Source organism: Tasmannia lanceolata, unplaced genomic scaffold (genome assembly GCF_043159265.1).
Source record: "Tasmannia lanceolata isolate RefF3 unplaced genomic scaffold, GAP_Taslan_0.1 ptg000011l, whole genome shotgun sequence".
NCBI classification, from domain to species: domain Eukaryota; kingdom Viridiplantae; phylum Streptophyta; class Magnoliopsida; order Canellales; family Winteraceae; genus Tasmannia; species Tasmannia lanceolata.
The window spans coordinates 10,013,554-10,035,045 of NW_027518688.1; the positions used below are offsets into that span (position 1 = coordinate 10,013,554).

The following is a 21,492-nucleotide window of genomic DNA, read 5'->3' on the forward strand; positions in this document are numbered from 1 at the left end:
TGTCTTTCCCTTCTCGAGTTAGTAGTTGAGTGTCACGTCCTTTCAACTATACATTTTAATGTTTGGGGTCCTTCTAGAACTACTTCACTAAATAGATTTAAATATTTTATCATATTTGTTGATTATTTTTCTCGTGCCACTTGGTTGTTTTTACTTGAAAATCGATCTGTTTCCCTCACTGTCGCGTGTCTTTGGTTGTATATGCTTTGTTCAGAACTTGTCTCCTGGTCTTGACAGGTTGGAGCCTCGGGTAGAGAAGTGTATCTTTCTGGGTTACTTTCGTACCCAGAAGGGTTATAAGTGTTATAGTCCACGCCTTTAGAAGACATATCTCTGCAGATGTCACATTTTTTTAGGACAACCCGTATTCGGTTGATTCTCTTCCTCACCCAGTGTGCCAATTCCTATTGTGATGGGTCCTCTTGTGCCCACTCTGCCTTCTCTACCTCTACCTACAGCTGTTGTTGACCCTGCCTCGGGTCCTGCAGGTAAAAGTACTGAGTCTGAATTGCGAACTTATACTCGGAGACCTCGACAAGTTGTTCTTCCTACGAATGAAGCACCATCTCAGTCCCTTGCTATGAATGAGGCACCCTCTCAGCCAGCTAATCCTCCTCTGTAGCCAAACTTTCCTCCTTCAGGTATTTGTTCTCCTACTGTAGATTCACCCATTGCTAGCAGTACTCAGTTTCGTACTGTCCCATTTAAAATTTTGTTTCTTATGAGCATCTTTTACCATCTTTTCGTTCATTTATTTTTAGCCTGTCTTCGATTACTTCGCCTAAGTCAGTTAATGCTCTAAATCATCATGGTTGGCGGGCTGCCATGGGCACAGAAATGGTTGCACTTCAAACCTCGTCTTGTTGCTTAAGGGTATACTCAAACCTCGTCTCTGGAGCACGACCTGTTGAGTGTTATTGGGTCCCTGCCATTAAGTATCTTCCAGATGGGTAGGTAAAGCGTCTCAAACCTCGTCTTGTTGCTAAAGGGTATACTCAGACATTTGGTATCGACTATCAGGAGACCTTTTTCTCTTGTCGCAAAAAGTCCTTCAGTACGGGTACTGGTCTCTCTTGCATTTAATAGTGGTTGGCCTCTGTATCAGCTTGATATGAAGAATGCCTTCCTCTTCGGTGATCTTTCTAAGGAGGTTTATATGGAGCAACCTCCTGGGTATGTTGCTCAGGGGGGATGTTCTCCTTAGTATGATGTCTTCAGAAGGTGAAATGCAAGTGTGACAACCCAAGAAGGGGGGTGAATTGGCTAATTAAAAATTCTTTGCTTAATTAGTTGGATTATTAAAATTAATTTTCTAATTAAGCATTAATTAGTTTAACCCTTGTTCAAATAATCTTATTAATGAGAACTAGGGTTTAGATCTTACTTTAGCATACATTCACTAACCCTTGTTCAATTTAAAACATAAATACAAGTAAATGGTAGAGATTACCAATCACCACAAGTGCAAGAGAAGGAGAAGAAGAGGCATCCACAAGGAACACAAGATTTATAGTGGTTCGGTCTATCACAAGACCTACTCCAGTCTTCCAAGTTTATCTCCTTGGGTTTCTCCACTAAAAATGAGGTTCTTCAATGGCAAACCTCCAAGCCGTACAAACACCTTCTCCAATCTCCAAAGGGGACAAACCTATCCACGATGTTGATTCACCTTTCTTAACAGGCCGAATCATAGACTCTCTTACAAATGAAAAACAAAAATGAAAAACTCTCAAAGTCTCTTAATAGGCGGATTACAAAGATGGAAGCTCACAATCTCTCCAAAAGAATAGCAAAGTAAAAGCCTACGGAGATCCTCTTGATAAATGAAAATGTACAAATCAAAGCATAAAGAGGATAAAACTAAAGAACCTTAGATTTGCAAGTTTAGGCTCAAAGGATTTGAAAATAATTTGCCAAAAGGTTGATTAGTTGGTCTAGGATAGGGTTTAAATATCCCATGGAAAGATATGACCGTTTGGGGGGTAAAACCATAAAAATTAGGTTGAAAAAGTCAACCTGCGCAAGCCCCAACGGCTACTTTTCGAAACCGGCACGGTCAACCGAGGTGTCGCGGTCGCCCGCCCTATCGGGCGGTCTCTTTTTTTATTTTCAAATTTCAAACTGTCGAGGTCGACTGAGTCATGGTGGTCGCCCTGCGAGAGCTACCTGGACTTTTTATTTTTGTCCAGGTCCCTATTCGCGGTCGCCCAGCCCTACGGCGGTCGACCGGCCCGACCATGATGGAGTGTTTCTGGATTTCCAGGAACACCTCCGCGGTCACCCGGGAAACCCCGGTTGACTGGCCCGCTATGTTTCGACAGGTGCTGGGTTTCCAGCCACCATGCTGCAGTCGCACGGGGAACCCCGTTCCACCGGCCCTGTTTAAAAATCCATTTTAACATTTAAAATACAAGGGGCTTAGGCCATGGTCTTTTGGCAATTGTCCAAGGTTTTCAAAACACATTTTTGGGTGTGTGTATGGTTTCCAAAGATATAAAATTGAAGTATGAAAACCATTTGAAAACCTTTTGAAAGTGCAATCTACATCTAAACAAGAGGACTCCAAAATACATTCTAAAAGTGTATACCATGAGTCTTCTTGAAATGTCTTCGCTCCTTCGCACTTCCTTGAACTCCTTCAACTTGAGAGTGAACATCTTTGAACTCGATCTAGCTCTTGTGACTTCCTCCATTCTTCAATGCATGTTGAGAGGTACATGAGGTGTCACCATGTTGGTTCAACTCCAAGCTTCTTCTTGACACTTGCTATGGGAGCTTTGTGGGATCTTCATCTTGAGCTTCTTTACTTGAACATCTCCAAATGGTTATGTCTTCACTGTGAGTGCAAGCTCTTGGTTCCTTTGCATCTTGATCCATAAGCCATGTGTTGAGAAGAGTTGTGTAATGGCGATTGACATATGAACTTCCTGAATATAACACAACATCTCAAAGCAACACATTAGTCCATTAATGCTAATTAATTTGAGTTTGCTAGCATCAAAACACGAAGCTAAGGTGAATGATTAAACCCATGGGAACCCTTGGGCTTACAGAAGGCAATTTATGGTCTGATCACCGAGGGCTTGGTTTGGAAGGTTCAATACTGTGGTTTTGCGTTTTGGATTGAAGCAGTGTGCTATCGATCATTCCGTGTTCAGTTACAAGTCCGCATCTGGATATATCCTTCTGATAATGTATGCTAATGATATTGTAATTACAGGAGATGACAGGTCTGGCATACAAAAATCTAAATCCATTATCCAAGGAGAATTTTCTACTAGAGACTTGGGTCAACTCATATATTTCCTTGGTATTGAGGTAGCACGCTCATGTCCTGGTCTCTGTTTATCACAGAGAAAATATGTTGGATATTTTAGAGGAGACTGTCTTAATGGGGTGAAACCTGCAGCTACTCCTATGGATCCAAATGTTAAACTTCTTCCTGATCAAGGGTAATTGATGAATGATCCTGGTCGTTACAGAAGATTGGTTGGTAAGCTAATTTATTTGACTGTCACCTGGCTAGACATATCATTTGCAGTGGGTATGGTTAGTCCGTTTATGAGTTCTCCGCGTACTTTTCACTTGGCAGCTGTTATTCAGATTGTCAAATATTTGAAGGGTATTCCAGGTGAAGGCTTATGCTTTAGAAAATATGGACATGAAAAGGTAGAAGGATACAATGATGTAGATTGGACAGGATCTCCTGCAGACAAAAGATCAATTACTGGATATTGCACATTTGTAAGAGGTAATTTGGTTTCATGGAAGAGTAAAAACAAGATGTCATTTACAAGTCAAGTGCAGAGGCCGAGTATAGGTCTACGTCCTATACAAGTGGGTAGCTAATTTGGCTTCGCTCCTTCATATTAGAAATTGGGTTTGCATCGACATCTCCAGCACATTTGTATTGTTATAATAGGGCCGCAATTCATATTGTAATGTATCCATTATTCCATGAGCGAACCAAGCATATTGAAGTAGATTACCACTTATTCGTCATCGCATTCAAAGTGATGAAATTTGCACAATGTTCATTCGATCTGCAAATCAGCTTGCAGATATGTTTACCAAACCATTGGGGTGTGCAAAATTAACGGATTCTTGTAACAAGCTTCGAATGTATGTGAAATACCTTCAAGCAGCTTGGGGGGAGTGTTTGATGCCATAAGGGCAATTTAGTCATTGTATTATATATATATATTGATAAAGTGAGGGGAGTGAATTTTTTTTTTTGAAAAGTGATTATTGTATACCATGAAATATACATGGGGATCATTAGTCCCTCTAGAAATTACATAGTATGATGATCCAGGAATACGCTCCAGGATCCGAAAAGAAAAAACATAAAAGATTGTATACAAACTTCTTGCAATACCTAGTACAACTCCATCAACACCTAAACTTCCTTTCATATCAATTCTTCCCAGCAACCTTCCACTATGCCTTCCAAAAACATCCAGTTGCAGAAACACTATATAGCCCCTACATCATGCATTCAAATGAAGAAACCAAGGAGTTAATATGCCTTGAAATGCATCAAGAACCTAAAGCGATTTTTCCGCCTACCTTGTTAGATTAGGACACTCATGGGTAGGAATGGTTAGCTAGGGGAGAAAATCTCCCCTGAGAAGCAAAGGACAGTGTCTCTCAAGCAAGCTCAGATAGACCTACTTGCCCCATCCTCAATTTTCCAGGAAATGTTTTTTAGCATGTGCTTCCAGCCCCTCACAAGATTCCACACCCTTTCAACAACCAGAAACTACCATAGACTACCCTAAGCAAAGCAAAGTCCCGAGAACTTCCTACCATAAAAAAGCATCAAACCAACATATTTACAAAAGATCGGCCCTTCCTTTCCTGAGAGTATTGAGCTCTTGACTCCCACGACGTCTTACCTTTATTCTCGTTCGCATCTCTTTTTTCGATATAAAAAAACGTTCTTTTTATCTCCTCCACATCTTCCTTATAGTCTATACCCAGTACATCTCCCATCTTGGCCATCTCAAATTCTTCAAAATACACTTGCTCTTCTTCCTCCAAGGTAGTCTTCCCCTCATGCGATTCTGACTGGATTTGCTCTACTTCCTCCTGTATGGTTTTTCTAAATCTCCTGAGGCTACCTTCTCTTCCTCTTCGGGATGTTGCTCCGCCCTTCGAAGACAATCCTTGAGTTTTCCACTAAGATCCATATCCATCGAGTCTCTCGACATAATAGATTCCATATCCGGGATTGCAGATCCCTCCTCCTTTTGATGGCCATCTCCATCCCCACGCGTCTCCTTAAGCGCAATTCGATCCTCTTCCAAACTCATTTGAAAGAATAGTAATTTATATACTGGTACACATACCTCTTCAATTGATCTCTTTCTTGTCAGTCGAAATAACTCTTCCTCCTTGCCTTCTGTCTCCTCTTCAAAGTTTTTCTACTGAAGTTCCAGGTATTACATGGCAATCTCGCTTTTAGTTACCAACCAGAGATTTGCCCTTTTTTTTTCATATCCACTCTTCCTGAAAGTTTTTTTTTCTGCACCCCCAAACCATCAACTCTAGCGGCTTTACCCTTCCCCTCATAATCGATTTCCCACCTTCACTTGAGGATTAAGAACCCACTCTGTTCAAATTTCTCAAACATCATTAGGATTCTAGCGTGTATGTCTTTCTTTTTCTTTTCTCTTCTGTTGATAAAGCGCCCTGCCGATCTCCTCTTATAGTGGGGGAAACCACCTTTAGTAGCTTCTAGGGTTGAGGACCTGTGATAATGACCCTCATAATGATGACAGACATGCATGGGGTTTCCTTTTCAAATACGAAAACTTTTCGCATTCTTACTGAGATAGACACGTTTCCTATCTGGATCTCTCTTGCTCAAATTTCCAAACTGCTTTTTGTAGCTAATTAATTCCTTTGTACCCTTAGACGCAATAGACACTTTATTGTATTTTCCTCCTTCCTCTCGGTTTTGGAAGTCCTTTCCGGTGGTGCCACGTGTCCGTGCATTAAAAGCGTAGTGCTTATGTATCTGAACTAGCCGACCATCTTCTTCTGCTCAAGGTCTTGCCATATCGGCCAATGACGCTTCATGATGGTCTGGTCTTGGTTTATATTTGAATTCGGCCTTAGGCAACGGTCGAATTTCTTTTTCCTGGACGTACGAGAGAACTGCTATTCCTTTTCTTTCCTTTTCATGAAAAGAATTTTCCTCTAGCTACAGTTCACCGGAATACCACTGGTCTTCGTCGCCTTGAATGCTTTCGTTGCCCATAGTGACATTATGTGGGACCCGATCCCGCAAGAGGGGTGCGACGCATGACCCTCTCTCTTGGTCTCTCGTACCCACACGAATGGAGTGTGCCATTTTTTATTATTGATTTAATTCATCTTTTCCGTGAACTTGTGATCACTAAAGCAATCTGAATTTCACGTAAAAGAGAATGACAGAGTCACCACCTAGATGAGAGATCTAGGACCCATAATTGACCAGAAATCTAGATTTGTTATCGGATTACGAGAATGGAAGGTATGGGGAGTTACCACCATATGCATCATTCTTGCCCGATAATCCGATCTTCAATTCCAAAAGTTAACTCTCTTGAATTTCTTTTAAATGACTCACTTAACTCTATATTAATCTGCGAACTATATGACATGCATCCTAAGATCTAATTTCAACGCATTTCCTAATGTGTATCTTGATTTCTTAATTCGTTTGGATTCAATCTATGTAAAAGTTCTCATAAAATTCTAATTTGGGGAAAAGTCCTAAGTGATTTAATAAATTTTAATTTAAGATTTTAAATAATGAAAGAAAATAAAAACTACCCTAAAAAACCCCACTGATTGTCTGTGGGGCCGACTCGTGATTGGTATGCCATCAAGCATCCAAGCTGCCTACGTACCCAAGCCTCACTAGGATCAGAGTCGATGTAGTTCGGTGGCCTAAACTAAGCTACATGCCTAAGACATCTACGACACCGATTTAGACTGGACTGACTGTTCTGACAGTTTAAGAAAGATTATTTAGTTCAAGTTGAATAGATATTTTATCCTATGACTCCATCTAAGATACTATATGGTCATATCTAAATGCAAGACGTTCCCTAAACTAATGCAGGTGGGTCCTACATCCTAGGTTTACTAGGCTTGTCCTACAGGGAAAAGAGAGTTAACTAGTGAAACTAATCTAAAGGTCAATTGCTAATAATAGAAATCGTCCGTGATGAGGCTGGACTCCTAACTTTAGGACACCCTAAAACCTATAAAACAACGTGACATAAATGTTCCTAAAGCGGCTCTAAAGGTTCCTACGAGGTGGGAACGTAATCCAACGGTTCCAAGATTGAATTCAACCCAAATTATTAGGTTAATAATTTTTAATTCTTTTCAGGGTTCCTAACACCTAAAATTTAGAAAAAAAATCTAAGGCTCTAAGGGTTAGTTATTTCCCTACATGGGTTGAATTCATGGAAGGAAATCGTGCTTTCTACCGTTACACAGTTCGACAAATAAATCATGATATAATGTTACCTGGCATTTTCTTAGGATTTCCGTGGACAAAGACCTCGGAACCAACAATATATTTAGATTTAGATGCTAAAAAGTCAAGGGTTAATCGCAATGAAGAAACAATTATGAATACAACCCTCTCATCTAAAATGACCTAGATTAGCCAGTTATGAAGGAACTTAATGATTTTTAAGGTTTCTATTCAAATGACTTAAGTATTACATGCATTCTGAAAAGTTATGATATTCTAAATATTTTCATGGTTTTTAGAATTAAAGTGAATTTTTAATGATTTTAACAAAATCAGACCACATTAATACTGTTATAAATCAACATATAGCAAACATGCTCCAAATCATTTTAAATTATCACTATAATATGCTCACCGTTAATATCAAATCACAATAGAAATTTCACACATTATCTCTTAAATTTACTATTTTAAATATATTTATTTATGTTCTATCCGATTCAAAGATAAATCATAAAAAATATCAAAATATGCACAACAAATCCGAAACAATCATCATATGATGTTTCTGGGCCAATTCATCTTACTACAGAATTTCAGCTTCCGAGGAGTTCATTTGATGGTATCTCCTTCATACATGTGAAAATAAGTAATTTTCATTAAAAAATTCTAGTAAATATAATAAATAAACTCAGAATCTTTTGAAAACTTTTGTATGATATTTAAATATTAAAAAACTATTAAGAAAAAATTTCTTCCAATTTTGAATTGTTTTGATACATGAACGAATTTTTATTCGTCAACTTTTCTTTTTCTAGGTATTTTTATGGACGAATTTTAGAGTTATCAAAATAAATGAATTCTAGTAGAACTTTTGGATTTCTAGTGTGCTTTTATCCCAATGAAAAATCAGAAAATATAACTTTGCTAAAAATCCTTAGTTTTGAAACACTTGCTTTGTAAATTGACTTAAAAACTACTTGAAACCATAATCGATTGATCGAATTTTAAAGCCATCAATATAAATGAATTCTATTGGAACTTTCAGATTTATAGTGTTTTTTAAATCCAATTGAAACTCAGAAAATATAACTTTGCGAAAAATCCTTAGATTTGAAACACTTGCTTTGTAAATTGATTCAAAGACTACTTAAGACCCTAATTGGTTAAATATTCAATTTTCCACATGTAACATGGTTCTTCTTACACCAAATTCAGTAATAAAGTAAATTGACCCATCATAAATCATATTAGATCATGCAAGACAAACCTCTCATGAAATTCTCTTCAAAAACCCATGAAGAACACAAAGAAAAGACACATCTAACATGTTACTAGTTCTAGATTACATAAAATAAGATACTAAGCGTTGATCGCTTTCCTTGTCTCTAAGGTGTGTTAATCCAAGATATACGTTTTGTCACACCTTGTATGCGCAAAATAAAACCCCAAAGTTCGCCCAATATAATCCGATTTTGACGTTTGTTGAAGAAGAGACGAAGAAATCCAAGTGTGCTTTGAAGAAAAACAGGTAATAGAAGATGATCAAGAACACTACAATGGGGGAAGAAATTTTGTAGAGGGAGAAGACAAGGTGGGATATTTTTTCAAGAGAAGAAAAGCCTTGGGTGGGTTTGCTTTTATAGGCATAAAGCTAGGTTTGAGTGAATTTGGAAGTTTCCAATGTGAGCTCTCTCCTTTTGGCTTGTTTCCAATTTGTGCTTTGACTTTCTCATTCTTTGATTTTCATATTGAACTTATTTCTAAACCTTATATCTTGCAAACTAAGCAATGCTAAATTACATAATGGAGATCCTTCAAGATCAATCTAGAGGCCTTCTTACATAGGAAACTAGCTTTTATGAATGATTTTCGTTCAAAGAGGGCTGCCCAATGTTTGAGCTCATTTTTCACTTATTTAGAAGCTTAATCAGGTAAAGTTGTAAACTAGAAAGTTGTAGATCTTTTCGAGACGTTCGAAACAAATATAGTCGCAAATTTTGTAAACAAGAAGGTAAAAAGTTATGGCCATTTTACTAACCTGATCATACTAGCCCTTTCTAATTATAGCTCTTTCTTTATTTATTATTTTTTCAAAACAAATATGACGTCACCAACCACCTCATCACATGTTGGACATTTTTGCATGTGGCCTCCTCATGTGGGGCGCCCACTTATGTGGCCGACCCACATGGGTGGGTCCACATGGACCCTCACCTTGTGGGCTTTAGCCCAATAGGCCTCATGACATGTTTTTTAGGTTTTTTTAATGAAAATTTAATAAAATCCTTTAAATTTAAAATTTTTATTGATGAACCCAACTCATATGATATTTATGGTGCACCCCTAACACCTGATCGAACCATCTTTTTTTTTTGGAAAATAACTTTTTGGACCAAAATGCCCCAATTAGACCATTACACATCCAAATGTGCCCAAAATACCCTCAAATTGGGTCACCCCTAAAGGAGAAAGTTAAAAGTGGAAAGTCTTTGTAGTCAAACCTAAAAAATAGAAAGTTTTTAAGTTTGCTTCTTTTGATGAATAATATCAAACATGATCATTTGGCATTCCCTGAAAATGCCTAAAATGCCCTCAACACCCAAAATTCTCAAATCATGCGAAATCCCTGAGTGGTCTAAATTTAGCAGGTTTTTTAAAATTCATAGAATCACTCAAGATTTTTCAGACACAACCCGGGAGTCAAATGAAATACATTGGAAATGACCAAATTACCCCTATGGTGCAAAAATTGATAAAATTAGGAAAAACCGAGAGAAATTCCAAAAATAGCAGGTTTTCTTACTTGATTGGAAACTTGAATTCTCATCTTCAAGAGACTAATGGAACCCCCTAGAGATCTTCGTGATTGCGAATCAACTTCAAAACTCCTAAAATAAGGTGAAATTCACCCTAAAATGCAAGAATATCTAATCTAATATGGAAGACCAACTCAAGACTCGATTAAACTACCGAATCTAAGCTTTTTAAACCGTAGCAAAATGGGGGTGTCTACAGATGCCCCTCTTTGGTAGAGATGACGTAGTCACCGAATACCAAAGCAATAGTGACAGATCCATTTTGCATAGCAAAATCAACAAAAGATTCACTAATGCAATCCAAACATATGCTAAATGCTTCCTAATGCAAGACCTTACACGAAGTCCTAGAATATTGAGAAATTTGATTATCTTGATGAAATTCTCTGTCATAGAGGCACCAAGCTTTGTCTCTAGGGCAGAAGAAATAATCTTTTTGGTTTAGTGGCTCTTATGCTTTTTCTTTAAACAAAAAGGGAGAAGAATATTTCAATTCACAGGCACCTTCGCTTTTTCTCTGAAAAGAAAAGGAAGATGAATTTCTATCTAGAGGCACTTTCACATTTTCTCTGAAAGAAAATGGAAGATGAATTTCGATCCAGAGGCACTTTCGCTTTTTCTCTGAAAAGAAAGAAATTTTCAATCTAAAGGCACTTTTGCTTTTTCTCTGAAAAGAAAGGAAAAAGAATTTTCAATCGAGAGACACTTTCGCTTTTTCTCTGAAAAGAAAGGAAAATGAATTTTTGATCTAGAGGCACTTTCGCTTTTTTCTGAAAAGAAAGTAAAAGGAATTTTCAATCCAGAGGCACTTTCGTTTTTTCTCTGAAAAGAAAGTAAAAGGAATTTTCAATCTAGATGGACTTTTGTTTTTTCTCTAAAAAGAAAGGAAAAAGAATTTTCAATCGAGAGGCACTTTCAGTTTTTCTCTGAAAAGAAAAAAAATTTCAATCTAGAGGCACTTTCGCTCTTTCTCTGAAAAGAAAGGAAAATAAATTTCTGATCCAGAGGCACTTTCGTTTTTTCTCTAAAAACAAAGGAAAAAGAATTTTCAATCCAGAGGCATTTTTGCTTTTTCTCTTAAAAGAAGGAAATTTTCAATCCAGATGCACTTTCGTTTTTTCTCTGAAAAGAAAGGAAAAAGAATTTTCAATCCAGAGGCACTTTCGTTTTTTCTCTGAAAAGAAAGAAAATTTCAATCGGAAGGCACTTTCGCTTTTTCTCTAGAAAGAAAGGAAAATGAGTTTTTGATCCAGAAGCACTTTCGCTTTTTCCCAGAAAAGAAAATGGAAGATGAATTTCGATCTAGAGGCACTTTCGCTTTTTCTTTGAAAATAAAGGAAAAAGAATTTTCAATCCAGAGGCACTTTCGCTTTTTCTCTAAAAAGAAAGAAATTTTCAATCCAGAGGCACTTCGTTTTTTCTCTGAAAAGAAAGGAAAATGAATTTTCGATCGAGAGGCACTTTCGCTTTTTCTCTCAAAAGAAAGGAAAAGAAATTTTCAATCAAGAGGCACTTTCGTTTTTTCTCTGAAAAGAAAGGAAAATAAATTTTCGATCGAGAGGCACTTTCGCTTTTTCTCTCAAAAGCAAGGAAAAGAAATTTTCAATCCAGAGGCATTTTCATTTTTTCTCTGAAAAGAAAGAAATTTTCAATTCAGGGGCGCTTTCGCTTTTTCTTTAAAAAGAAATGAGAAAGAATTTTCAATCTAGAGGCACTTTCGCTTTTTCTCTAAAAAGAAAGAAATTTTCAATCGAGAGGCACTTTCGCTTTTTCTCTGAAAAGAAAGAAAAAAGAATTTCCAATCGAGAGGCACTTTCGCTTTTTCTTTGAAAATAAAGGAAAATGAATTTTCGATACAGAGGCACTTTCGCTTTTTCTCCGAAAAGAAAGGAAAAATAATTTTCAATACTTTCGTTTTTTCTCTGAAAATAAAGAAATTTTCAATCGAGAGGCACTTTCATTTTTTCTCTGAAAAGAAAGGAAAAGGAATTTTCGATCGAGAGACACTTTCGCTTTTTCTCTGAAAAGAAAGTGGAAGATGAATTTCGATCTAGAGGCACTTTCGGTTTTTCTCTGAAAAGAAAAGGAAGATGGATTTAATATGAACTTGATTTGATGACTTGAAATGAACATGAATTTGGAAATTTGAAATGGACTTGAGTTGATGATTTGAAATGAACTTGAACTTGAAGATTTGAGCATGAACTTGAATTTGATAAATTTAAAATTTGATGAACTTTAGAAGTGTGAAATTGGATTCGAGACAAATAGATATTGTGGAAGACCAAAATTCAAACGAATGACGAGACAACGCATATCAGGAACTAAATGCAACGGCTATTGACATTTATCCCTAAAGAAGAAATGATGAAACATGACTTATGAAAATTGCTAAGAATGCTTTAACGAACTTTTAAGAAGAGGTTACTACCTAAAGACCATTGGTCTTCATTGCTGGAGATTCTTTGTATTCATAATTGAAACCCTGATCTAAATACCTGAACTGGTAATCTAGAACAATGGCTCTCTAGGAAGGTGGGATTTTTTTTCTGGCAGGTATTTTGACAAACGTTTCTCGACGGTAATGGTATGCAATACGCTGGAAAGAAATTCTGAATTTTAATGTTTCATCTTATTGAGGAATCGGTCCAACAATCGTCATGTATGAGACTCTCCTAAGCCTATGGTGCCTTTCTGGGACATGGTCTTCTTATGGAAACTGTGCCTTATGACGTTCTGCTTCTAAATTCTTTCTGAAGTGGCTTGCTTAAACCGAATCTTTCATATGATGACTCATGAAGTTCTTCCATCAAGATTTGTATGGCTCAAGTAAAGTTGCAGATAAGCTGACGCCTTACCTCTTTCACCAAGACAGTTGCGACCTTTGGACTCAAAGACAATGACCGACTCTATTCAAAGGAAAAATCTGGTAAAAGACACTATTCGAATAATTGAGGATTTCTAAAAGAATAGAAATGGATGGACTGACTAGACCAACTCAAAGTGATGCTTCTCACTTAGTTAACATTTTATTTAGTAGGTCTGGCCTTTCAAAGAGTAATTTCGCAATTGATAAACACCAGACTTCTCCTTTTAAAACAGTAATACTCAAAGGATTTGATTACTACTCCTTGGATTGCTTGGTCTCATGCCCCTAGTTTCGAGGATGCAAAGTGTGCCTGCTTGAACTTCTTGAATCCTTGATCTTGATGCTGGATATAGCTTTTTAGATTTTTTCTCCAACCATAACCAAGTCGCCATTTTCAGGTTTTCAACTTGGCGGACCGTTTGACCTTAGCTTTTGCCTGAATCGCCCGTTTGGGTTTTTAACTCAGCAGGCTATCCCCTTAGGTTTTGCCTAAGCCGCCCTTTCGGATTTTCAACTTAGTAGGGGAATGATCTTAAATTTTGCCTAGACCGCCCTTTTAGGTTTTCAGTCTAGCAGATTTTCAAACTTTGCTTTTTTCTTTCTTTCGTTTGTTGTATTGGGACCTAAATCCTTGATTCTAAACACCAGAAGGACTTTATAGGTAAGATGGGCTTTTTCAAAGAAAAGGCTTATTGCTTTGCAAAAATTTCGACCGAACCCATAAACAGCTTGCCTACATATCCCAGTGTAGGAATCAGGTCGCGCGTAGTTCAGGACAGATGCCCCTAGTTTGAAGGTAAACTGATTTTTCTTTTCTTTTTTTTCTTTTTATTTCTTGATTGACTCTATTTTCTTTTCTTTTCTCTTTTTTTTGATTGACTTCTTTCTTTTGATTGATTAACACTCTCTTTTCTTCTTTTTGGAACTATTGAATATTTTCTTTTGAAACGACCGAACTCGGTTTGACAGAGCTGCCTACGTACCCTAGTGTAGGGATCAGGTCTCGCGTAGTTCGGGGCTGATGTCCATCGTCTAATGGGTTTTGAAAGAAAATATTATTCAGGCTCAAAGGGGTTTGCAAAAAGGGTATTCTTTTTCACACTAGGTCATGAACTTGGGATTTGTTCGGCCAAAGGAGGCCTTCCAATGTTCAGGTTTGGAATTGATCTAGGTTGATAAATTTTCTTTATTATTTTTTTTCGCAGAGTTTGACAGCATTTTAAGGTAAGAGATAATGAGTCTTCTTCTTTTAAGATTCTGATATGCACTTTTGACTTTGATGGAGCGAAACTTGTTCTTTAACATCCTCCATTTATGAATCGATAACTTTTGATATTTGACGATCGCTTTTCAATACTTGCTCTTGAACTCTTATCTTGAATTTGTTGGTTTCATATTATGAATTTGGGAACCAAGGTCATTGACTGGAGATATGAAAGTTGTTTCCAATCCATGCTCCTTGTATAATATATGTCTCTCACTTCCTTCATTCTCTTTAGCTTTCTATCTATGTCTTGCCCCTGGTATCGGTTATAGCGCTTCTAGATAATCTTCTTATCCTCGAAATAAGTTTATTTCGCGCTCTTTTGGAGGGTAATGCATTTACAATTGGCATTTACTGGATTAAAATTTCCATGCCAATGTTTATCATTTCAATTTCCTTTTTGAGAGGCTGGGCTCGACGCTCCTCCTCTTGTTTGAACATATGCTGCTAATCAAGGGGAGTTTCGTCGGTATCTTTTTCCTCATTTGAAGAGGGAGTCTCATTTTTATTTATTAAGATCAGAAGCAATCACTGAAACATTATTAGGAAGCAAATTTCATTTAATAGAAAGACACTATAAATGATGACCTATCCTGAACATGCTCAAGATTCACAATTTTTGGACTTGAAAATAAATACAGAAAAAGACTCACCCGAACTAGGCGTTGACTCTATAACCTTGTAAGACTAGACTCAATTTCTAAACTAACATATTGACCGACTCAACACAAAATAGTAAATGACTGAAACTTTAACTTTAAACATTCCAAAGGTCTGGTTTTGGAGGCTCGGCAAAGGCGGCTCATGACTGGTACTTTCAACCCCCTTCTTCACTGCAACTGGACATGTGCTTCTTTGAACCCTGGGTTGTCTCAAGCATTGGCCGGTGGCGGTACTGCATGAGTTGGCATAGGATTATTGACGACGTTCGGAATGTGTTGAAATACTAAATTTTGCTCATCAATCAGCTTCTAGATCACATACTTCAAGGCTATGCATCGATCAGTGATGTGGCCTGGCCCTGGTGGTAATCGCAGTGCTCATGTGCTCTCCAACTTCGAGGTAACAGATTGGGAGGTGGTCTAATGGGAGGTAAGTTGATGCGACCTGAGACTAAACCTTCTTGTAGGATTTTAGAAGGTAGAACAGGTGGAGGATCAAAATCCTTCCTTGGTTCCTGCTGGGGTGCGACCATGGGTTGATCATAATCCATGACTATAGGGTTCTAAGGTCTTGGCAGTTGAGGATTGGCACAAGAGACATTGCCAACCTCTTTGACTTGCGCGGGTGCAGGCTTCTTAAAATCTCGGGTATTACGATTGCTTCAGTTATACACCCCTTGTGACATTGCTTCTTCAATTTGTGTACCAGCATTAATGAGGTGCTCGAAGTCAGTATAGTACTGGAGAGACATGTGATAATAGAGCTGAGGGGACAAGTTTTTTAGTATCGTCTAAACTTGCTCTTTCTCAGTGGGACGGTCAATCATCTGTGCTGCCAACCCCCTCCATCTTTTCACAAATGTCAAGAAAGACTCCCTTGAATATTGTTTGGTCTTTTCCAAGTCTTTCTTAGTGATCTCTGCCCCCGTCATCATACTTGAATTGCTTCACAAACTGTTCAGCAATGTCTTTCCATGTCCTATAACGGGTCTTGTCCAATCCCAAAAATCACCTTCTAGCTACCTTAGTTAAAGAGACTGGGAAAAGTTGGGCCATTTGTTCAGAAGATAAGCACTGAGGTTGGCACATGATAGTGAACATCTGAAGGTGGGAAGTAGGACACCCCGTGCCATCATACTTATCAAAGTCTGGCATCTAAAAATTCTTTGGAAGATGGATTTCTGGAAAGAGTGTGAGATCATTTAAGCTAAATGCTCCTTGCTCTTGAATCTGTATATTGTCAACCTTCTTAGTTAGATGTTCCAACTTTTCCATGACCGACTTATCAACTTGCATTGAGCCTGGGTTGTAGTTCTCTTCATCATATTGTTCTTCATCAGTAACATCAAATGGGCCTTGAGGAATGGGAATCACCATAGGCTGAGGAGGAGGCTCTGACATGACAGGGTTCATGGGTTCTTTGCCCTTTGAAGGTGATGAGCCAAACTAAATTGGACTTTAAGAAACTGATTATCTTCTTTGATTCTTTCATTTGCTCGAGGAGTGCAGCCATCATAACTTCAAGTTTATTGGTCTGAGGGCTCTCAACGTGTTCTGTCATGGGTGTAGATGAAGATGAAGAAAAAGCTTCCGAAGGAGATGGGGGAGGCGACTTCCTGACCAGACGAGAGTCTACTCGAACCCAAGTTGCTTGAGGGTGATCAATGGTAAATGCTCCTAACATGGAAACAATAAACACAAGGTATAAGATTGAGATTTAGCATGTATTTCTTCCCTATGATTAGAGATGATTATGGCCTTTTGAAATTCCAAGGGTGGGCCCAATTGGCAACCTAAAAGGAGATTATGTTGATACAAATAAAATTTTACCTTTTGAATTTTTAACCTAAAATATTTAAGCTCTCCAATGAAGGATTAAGAGATCAAAGAATAAAACAATTTAAGCAAATGAGTTAAATCTAAAGTGCAATGCAAGAATAGAGCAAGAGACAAGAGAGAGTGCACTCGAGATTTAAAGTGGTTCGGTCCTCAAAACGCGAGGCCTACTCCACTCCACCAACAAAATCCGTTGATGGCTTCACTATTTGATCTCCTTAACTTCGGCGAAGATCGGTGCCGATTACAATGGCTTTAACCTTGGTGGCAATCCTCACCACGGAGAGAGGGCTACGCTTCTCCGAACACTCGCCCAAATACAATCAAAGAAAATAGAAAATACAACTTTCCTCTTCAAGGGTAGATAGCTCTCAAGCTCACACAAATTCCACTCTTTGAAATGATGTACAAATTCAAGCCTAAATCTAATCCCTCTAAATATCCCAAATTGAGGCACAAGGGTGATTACCAGTCTCTAATGTGTTTAGAACATGTTTAGGAATGAGAGAGTTGTGTTCTAAGGCATAGAGAACACATATATATAGGGAAAACCCAAATATGACCATTACAGGGGCATAGTCATAATTCTGGCAAAATCCCAAACGGTCATAATTTTGTTCCCGACACAGTGGTCTCGGAGTTCCGAGAGATTTTCTCGGAGTTCCGAGAATTTCTCTCAGAGTTCCGGAAAAACAAGCAAAATTTGGAAAATAGCTACTGGACCATTTCTCGGAGCTCCGAGAATATTCTCGGAGTTCCGAGAAGCCTAAATCAGCCGATATTCCATATTTTTTATGCTGATCATTTTTGGGCTTTAAGGGCTTCCAAATTTGACATAGATGGGATTGTTATTCAATTAAGGTCAGTTGTTTGGTGACTCCATTATGCCTCTAGGTGGGGTACCTAATAGGAATTAGATTTACAATCTAACACAAGACTTAAGCCTTCAAATCTTCTTCTTTTGAAGCACATCTTCAAGTCTTGAATTCTTGCAAGGATCACCTCCATTTATTTGGCTCTTCAAGATCTCTCATTGAATGCTCTAAGCCTTCATCATCCTTTGGCTTCAAATGATGTTCAAGGATGTACAAGCCTCGATCCATGCCGTTTTTCTTGATCTACGTGTTTGAAATGCTTGAATCTTCAATACATGCACTTTAAACATCAAACACGTTAGAAATACAACACAATTCAACTTGTGTTTGGAATCATCAAAACATAGAAGATTTCCAAGGTGAGAACCATTGGGCTTCCACCTTTGCAAGCAATGGGATGACAGAATGAATCCTGAAATGAGCAAGGTATGACAATGGCGACATGATGGTAAATGGGAATGCCCCTAGTCTAAGGACTACGAAAATGAACACTTGGGTGTAAAGAGAGAAGATTTGAATAATGCCCTTAGTGCAAAGGAACCTAGACTAGGAATGCAATGAGCTCAAACTCGGGTATCACAGAATGGACTTGACTAGAACGGGTCTAACGAGTTTTTTGAATGCAGCCTTAGGTATGAGAGACTAATGGACAGACAATTGAGAGGTAATGGCAACCGTGATAATGATCCGAACAAAGGCTGACAAGGATGAGGCTAGATAATGATGATCTGGAGCTTAATGGACCTATGAAATGGACTTTCTAAACCTCAAGATGATGAAGATTAAGCAAGGAAAATTTAGAAGATGAAACCCATGAAAGCTACGGGATCAAAGGAATATGGAAATAGAATCACCGTTCCTGATAGATAAATCATAGATAAAGAATGATACATTCAAGATTAGATCAAGGGATAATCTAAGAAGATAACCTATGAGATCTTAGGAAAATATGAGATTTATATCATAATCTCAGAGGGGAAGTTTTTTAATCTTTTTACATTTTATGCAATGTTACCTGAAGGCATCAATCCTAAGCCTAATCTAGCGGAGTGGAGCGAAGATCTCGACTCATGACTTGTTTCTATACCTTAAATCGATCATAGCCGTTGGAAGATGGATTATGGCCTAATCTAGACACAAATGGGTAGGATATCCTGATCTAGGCTCACACACGTGATGCTCGCGTGTTCGTACTATATGCATGTGTGGGGTAATCTAGGGGTAAGGCCAAGATCTCTCTCAGCGCGAATCCATGCTCAATATACTGTACCAGTGTCCAGTGTAGCAGTACATGAACCAACGGATCCGTTTACGCACCATAAAGGTACTAGGCTAAGAGTGAAATGCTTCTCTAACACAGAGGCACCAGGTGATGAAATCCCAATCAACCATGCTAGATAACACTCAGGGTTCCTAAATAGGACGTGTGTGTATTTGAGATCTACAGTTTTGGATGTAAGTGATGTAATTGTGTGAAATAAGTTTGCACAATCTATAATGCCTTTAAAGTTTGTTAGATTAAGTTTGCAGTATAATGTAATAAGAAAATAAAGCATAATATACAAACTAATCTAGCAAAGAGCAACAGAAAGATATAAGATAGAGTTTTTATGAGCCAATTAAACTAAACTTAAATGAGTTATCCTTTGAAATTTTAATGAAGTTAGGTGATCCCCAGCAGAGTCGCCAGTCTGTGGGACCCGATCCCGCGAGAGGGGCGCAGCGCGTGACCCTCTCTTGGTCACTCGTACCCACGCGAATGGCGTGTGCCATTTTTTATTATTGATTTAATTCATCTTTTCCGTGAACTTAGGATCACTAAAGCAATATGAATTTCACGCAAAAGAGAATGACAGACTCGCCACCTAGATGAGAGATCTAGGACCTATAATTGACCAGAAATCTAGATTCGTTACCTGATTACGAGAATGGAAGGTATAGGAAGTTACCACCACATGCATCATTCTTGCTCGATAATCCGGTATTCAATTCCAAAAGTTAACTCTCTTGAATTTCTTTTAAATGGCTCATTTAACTCTATATTAATGTGCGAACTATATGACATAATCTAATTTCAATGCATTTCCTAATGTGTATCTTGATTTTCTTAATTCGTTTGGATTCAATCTATGTGAAAGTTCTCATAAAATTCTAATTTGGGCAAAAGTCCTAAGTGATTTAATCAATTTTAATTTAAGGTTTTAAATGATGAAAGAAAATAAAAACTACCCTAAAAAACCCCACTGATTGTATGTGGGGCCGACTGGTGATTGGTATGCCATCAAGCATCCAGGCTGCCTACATACCTAAGCCTCACTAGGATCAGAGTCGACGTAGTCCGGTGGCCTAAACTAAGCTAAATGCCTAAGACATCTAGGACACCGATTTAAACTCGACTGACTGTTGTGACAGCTTAAGAGAGATTATTTAGTTCAAGTTGAATAGATATTTTATCCTATGACTCCATCTAAGATACTATAAGGTCATATCTAAATGCAAGACGTTCCCTAAACGAATGCAGGTGGGTACTACATCCTAGGTTAACTAGGCTTGTCCTACAGGAAAAAGAGGGTTAACTAGTGAAACTATTCTAAAGGTCAATTGCTAATAATAGCAATCGGCCGTGATGAGGCTAGACTCCTAACTCTAGGACACCCTAAAACCTATAACACAACGTGACGTAAATGTTCCTAAAGCAGCTCTAAAGGTTCCTACGAGGTGGGACCGTGATCCAACGGTTCCAAGATTGACTTGAACATGGGTTTACCCAACCCAAATTATTAGGTTAATAATTTTTAATTCTTTTCAGGGTTCCTAACACCTAAAATTTAGAAAAAAATCTAAGGCTCTAAGAGTTAGTTATTTCCCTACATGGGTTGAATTCATGGAAGGGAATCATGCTTTCTACGCTTACACAGTTCGACAAATAAATCATGATATACTGTTGCCTAGCATTTTCTCAGGATTTTCGTGGACAAAGACCTCGGAACCAACAATATATTTAGATTTAGATGCTAAAAACTCAAGGGTTGATCGCAATGAAGAAATGATTATGAATACAACCCTCTCATCTAAAATGATCTAGATTAGCCAGTTATGAAGGAACTTAATGATTTTAAGGTTTCTATTCAAATGACTTAAGGATTACATAAATTCTGAAAGTTATGATATTCTGAAATTTTTCACGATTTTTAGAATTAAAGTGAATTTTTAATGATTTTAACAAAATCAAACCAGATATACTGTTACAAAGCAACATATAGGAAACATAATCCAAATCATTCCAAATTTTCACTATAATATGGTCACAGTAATATCAAACCACAATAGAAAGTTCACACATTATCTCAGAAATTTACTATTTTAAATATATTTATGTATGTTCTGTACGATTCAAAGACAAATCATAACAAATATCAACACATGCACAACAAATCCGAAAAAATCATAATATGATGTTTCTTGGCCATTTCATCTTACTACAGAATTTCAGCTTCCGAGGTATTCATTTGATGGTATCTCTTTCATACATGTGAAAATAAGTAATTTTCATTAAAAATTTCTAGTAAATATAATAAATAAACTCAAAATCTTTTGAAAACTTTTGTATGATATTTAAATATTAAAATACTACTAAGAATAAAATTTCTTCCAATTTTGAATTGTTTTGATACATGAACAAATATTTAT

General features: G+C 37.6%; 1 protein-coding gene across 1 annotated transcript; it reads left to right on the plus strand.

Annotated features, from left to right (window-relative positions):
* Positions 1-3,459: 3,459 nt before the first annotated feature.
* LOC143885857 (putative mitochondrial protein AtMg00240) lies at positions 3,460-3,849 on the plus strand. The gene has a single exon (XM_077389906.1). The coding sequence runs from the start codon at positions 3,460-3,462 to the stop codon at positions 3,847-3,849; it is 390 nt and encodes a 129-aa protein (XP_077246021.1).
* Positions 3,850-21,492: the final 17,643 nt, after the last annotated feature.

Bases quoted from the DNA above. Each gene is read 5' to 3' on its own strand.
- LOC143885857 (XM_077389906.1), top strand. From the start codon at position 3,460: ATGAATGATCCTGGTCGTTACAGAAGATTGGTTGGTAAGCTAATTTAT.